This window comes from Benincasa hispida, chromosome 9, assembly GCF_009727055.1.
Source record: "Benincasa hispida cultivar B227 chromosome 9, ASM972705v1, whole genome shotgun sequence".
Lineage (NCBI taxonomy): Eukaryota > Viridiplantae > Streptophyta > Magnoliopsida > Cucurbitales > Cucurbitaceae > Benincasa > Benincasa hispida.
This window is the reverse complement of record NC_052357.1, coordinates 63947203-63951860: the sequence shown is the minus strand read 5'-3', so window position 1 is coordinate 63951860 and position 4658 is coordinate 63947203. Positions and strand designations below refer to the sequence as shown.

At 34.0% G+C, this 4658-nt stretch overlaps 1 protein-coding gene across 2 annotated transcripts; it reads left to right on the top strand.

Moving 5' to 3' along the window:
• The first annotated feature begins 1620 nt into the window (after nt 1-1620).
• On the top strand, nt 1621-4328 carry LOC120084637 (FCS-Like Zinc finger 10-like). 2 transcript variants are annotated; one of them, XM_039040446.1, is made up of 3 exons: nt 1621-1926; nt 2521-3652; nt 3752-4328. In XM_039040446.1, the coding sequence occupies exons 2-3, from the start codon at nt 2640-2642 to the stop codon at nt 3903-3905; spliced, it is 1167 nt and encodes a 388-aa protein (XP_038896374.1). In that variant the 5' UTR covers nt 1621-1926; nt 2521-2639; the 3' UTR covers nt 3906-4328. The 2 variants fall into 2 exon arrangements, with proteins under 2 accessions (XP_038896374.1, XP_038896376.1); XM_039040448.1 differs by having other exon boundaries at nt 2509-3652.
• The last annotated feature ends 330 nt before the right edge of the window (nt 4329-4658 follow it).

The following is a 4658-nucleotide window of genomic DNA, read 5'->3' as shown; positions in this document are numbered from 1 at the left end:
GATGAATAAAACAAACCGTCGGAAGTTCTTGAACTCCCAACGCACGAAACAAATCATACTTATAAAACAGGGGCGTCGGGAGTGGTTCGAGGAACTCCCGATGCCTTACACATGCATCGAGAGTTCTTCGACCAACTCCTGATGCCCTGTTTTATGCGTCAGGAGTTCCTCTCCCGACAAATTTTTTCCAAACAAACTCCCAACGATCCATCTTTCGACGGGAATGGAACTCCCGACGCATTTTTCACCCTTTTCTGACGAATTGTGGCGTCGGAAGAAGTGTAATTTCTTGTAGTGATAGCAAAATCTAATATGAAACGAGCTTAAAAGTATGATATTTTAACTTTAATAATAATCAGTTAACAAACCTTGATTGTTGTGTTTAATTAGTTCGTGCTTCCAAAGTAATTAGATAAAAAAAACAAGTCCCTATAGTTTTACACTTGGAACCGTGATTAGACACAAAAATTGAATGTTCTACTCGATTATGACTTGTTTCTAGGTTTATTTTAAAAAATTAGGTTGTTTTCTCAAATCTCGCCATTATTTGTCAAACATTCTAAAAAAAATACTTTTGAATTCCAAATAAACATTCTAAAAAATATTTTTGGATTCTATCCCTAAAGGACATATTGCAAGTGATAGAAGTATCACGATCTATCATGATAGACAATAACAATTTGTTATATTTGAAAATATTTTTAACAGTTTTACAATTTAAAATAATTTTCCATTAAATTTTAGCAAAATCACTAACTATCGAACATGACCTAAACTTTCCGAGCACAAGAATTTATCGAAATTAAAATACCAAAGTTGTAATTTAATCTAATATCGGCTCAATAAATAATGTAAATATTACTGTCCCAAATGTTGATAATTAGATTTACATATTCAAAGTGAGTATAGTTCAATTGACATAAAATTTATACTATTGAATTAGAGATTAAATGTTTAAATCCCCACTCTACATATTTTACATCAAATAATAATAATAAATCAAATGGAGTGTTTGGTCCAATAAGTGGGAGTACGGATAGTAAAGGTGAAACTTAACTACTAATTTGATCCAAAAAGTTGGTGAGTTATACGACTAAAATACTTCCACTTTAATGTTAACAACGGTATGTCATGGGTCCATAATTTCATAACTCAACTCATTGTTCTAAACATTCTCGAAAGAATTATAATTATAAAGAAAAATTACAAAAACCACCATAATTTAAGGTAGTAGTTTCAACTTACAATTATACCATCAAATTTTTAATTTAAAAATCGATAATTCAAATTTATACAAGTATTAAAATTGGACTCTAAACTTATGTAATTATAGAAATTAATTCTAATAATTGTATAAAATTTTTTATTAATTAAAAGACTAATTTTAACATTTGTATAAATTTAAAGATTCAATTTTTACTCATAAAAGTTTTAAGAATATAATTGCAACGATAAATATGCATCGAGAGTGGTTTTTGCAAATTTATTTTTTAATAAATAAATTTATTAAAAAAGCAAAAAAGTGGATGGCCTTGATGGGTAGGAAGTGAGAAGTGGTAACAATAATACATCCAAGACAATTCTGTGGGCAAATTTAAAGTAGCTGCCATACACTGTATTTCTAGAGAGAGAAACTGTTTTGAAAAATGGTTTTTATTTAATTTATTTTTTAATTTTAGAGAGAGAAAATGAGAATGCTAAATGCTTGTGAGTGACTGAGCTCTGGGAAGAGGAAGAGTATTTCACAAGCTCACTGCCTTTGCTGATTTTGAGGCATCACAGAGAGAGAAAGAGAAAGAGAGAGAAATTGCTGAACAAGTTTCAGTCATACCCATTGATTTTTCTCAATTTCTTCTTCTTCTTTCTGCATTTTGGATCTCTTTTTTCTCTCTTTGTTCGTATAATCTGCTTCCGAACCGGAGGAAAGTAGNCTCTCTTTTTGCGGTCGTTTTGATGCATTTTGGGGGGGTTTTCTTCGTTGTTGTTCTTGATTTTTGATTTCTTTGTAATGATGTTTCTGCGATCATTCTGTTTGAGTTGTGGCTATCTCTGCATGTCCAATTCGTTTGTTCATTTCAGCATTTGAGGATTTGTTCATTGTTTTGGTCGATTTCGGACTGTTAGAACGCTTTAATTGGTTATTTGATTTTCATTGTTTGTTTGCATGTTTAGGTACAAATATTGGATTGTTCATCTGGATTTTTTTTTCCCACTTGAAGAGATTAATGTAATGGACTTTCCAGAAACTTCTCCCCCTTTTGAATCACAGATTTCTTTGTATTTTCCCCTTTTATGCCTCATTGAAACTGCTGATGCTTCCAACATATTTTCCAATCAAATCTGTTTGTATTTTCTTGTTCTTGGTGTTTTTTCTGGATAAAACATGATTAACATGATTATTTCTTTTATCATCATGCTGTCTGTTCTTCAGTTGGGTTAATTTTCCATTATCCATCTAGTCTTTCTTCTTCTTCTTCTTCTTTCTGTTCTTCCATTGAAATATCTCAGTTTCTTTTACAGGAAACAAGCTTGGCCATTGCCAGAGACAAGCATTTGCAGTGTTTGACGAAAAAGCTGAGGAACAGGAACAGATTGATTCATAGAGAGAAATCAGTTCCTCTTTTACATCAGCTATAACAATGGCTGATTCTGGTTCTGAGTTGTGTCCTGTTCAGTCTGTTGTTCTGGAGCACAAATCCAAAAGCAGCTCCTTTTTCAGTGCCCCTGGTCTCTTTGTTGGCTTAAATTTCAAAGTGGTTTCAGATTCCGATTCAGTCAAAAGTCCCACCTCTCCTTTAGAACTTAGGGTGTTTTCAAATCTTAGCAACTCTGTGGGGTCCCCTAAATCATCCCATGATGGACATAGAAGAAGCTGGGATTGTAGTAAAGTAGGATTAGGCATTGTTGATTCTCTTGATGATGATAATAAGCTACCTGGTAAAGCTCTTGGATCATTTGAGAGTAAGAACATCATTTTTGGACCTCAAGTTAGAACGAAGAATCAGACCCCAAATCTTCAAATTGACACAGTTTTCCCCCTGGCTGGTCCTAGATCTTTGCCTAAAAATTGTCCCAACTTTTTCCCATTGCAGTTCAAATCACCAGGCGGTGGTAGCAGCTCGGAGGTTTTCTTTGAAATTGGAGAACCATTAGAATCCAAACCTTCAAAGAAGAGTGGGCCATGTTCCTTGGACTCGCCTCGGTTTGTTTCAGCATCTTATGGTGTAAAAGGCCGTAGCTTCTTCCATTCTACGAATCCATTTATGAAGAAAGTGACAACGAATGGCGATTCTGAGCCTCATGATAAAATTTTGCCTGCTGATATTTCAACCCCAGCATCTGTAACAATGCCTGTTAGCGGGATCATTGAGTCTCTTTCCGCAAGCGAAATCGAGCTCTCCGAGGATTATACCCGTGTAATATCTCACGGTGTCAATCCAAAAACCACTCACATTTTTGGTGACTGCATTTTAGAATGTCACTCTAAGGGTTTGAACAACTTGAACAAGAATGAGATGAATGAGATAGAATCTCCTCTATCAGTTAGAAGCAGCTTGGACATTCCTTTTTCATCTCAACCAATTGATTTTCTGAGTTTTTGTTACTTTTGTAACAAGAAACTTGAAAGTGGGAAAGACATATACATTTACAGGTTTGTTACAAGCACATCATGCAGTTTGCTTCTGTATCTATGCTTGAGATATTATTGAATGTTCTTTTAAAAAAAACTAAATACATTATGTTCCAACAGGGGTGAGAAAGCATTCTGCAGCTCCGACTGCCGCTATCAGGAGATCATGATTGAAGAAGAACTCGAAAAACCTGTTAGCGAAATTTTGGAACATTCTTCAACATCTGGAGATGGCAAAGAAGAGTTTGAAACTCATGGCACCATTTTTGAATAAAACAGGTCGGCGGCCACGGTACTGATCGTGACGGGTGAAATTGTGGAAGCAAATGCTGTGCGGTCGTCTGTTAACAGAAGAGCTGTTCTCATGGCAGCCATGGATGATCCTCTGTACATTGATGATGCATTTGTTTGATTTGGATTTCACTTACAGACTTGTCTGTTTTTCTTTTTTCTTTTTCTGAAATTCACATAAATTTGGCAATTTCATTGTCAAGCCAAGCTAGTATTTGCCTTGTAGAAGAGTTCATAGGGTAGAAGCCTGCTTTTATGGCTCCCCAATCTTCTAATTTTCCTGGCTTGTATCTTTTTAATGGCCAGATATGATATACTGAAAAAGACTGAGCAACATTTTTCTTTTCCCTCCAAATTAAAACACAAATAGTTGGCAATGTATAAAACTCTCCCAAATTGTTGATCATCTTGGATTATTTTATGATGTTACTTTGAAAATAAGAAAACAATACAATGCTAAATGTTACAAGAAGAGAAACAACCATTCATATTTTTACATCTTTTTTTCTCCCAAAGTTGCCTTTCTTCCTCTTTCTATAATGTCACATCAAATTGTCTAAAATGTTAGGCCTCTACTTGTGTAACTTTACAAATTATGAGGAAAATTACAAGTATGGTTCCTAAACAGAAATTTCAAAGACATAAGATACTGTTTAAAACTTTAGAAACAAGTAAATTATAAGTTTTAAATTTTTAATTTTGTGTCTATTCGACTAAACTTTTATGATGTTTTTAT

Excerpts from the sequence above, each read along its gene's own strand:
- LOC120084637 (XM_039040446.1), top strand. The coding sequence starts at position 2,640 with ATGGCTGATTCTGGTTCTGAGTTGTGTCCTGTTCAGTCTGTTGTTCTG. Across the intron at positions 3,653-3,751 it reads AAAGACATATACATTTACAG|GGGTGAGAAAGCATTCTGCA; the intron begins GTTTGTTACAAG and ends ATGTTCCAACAG.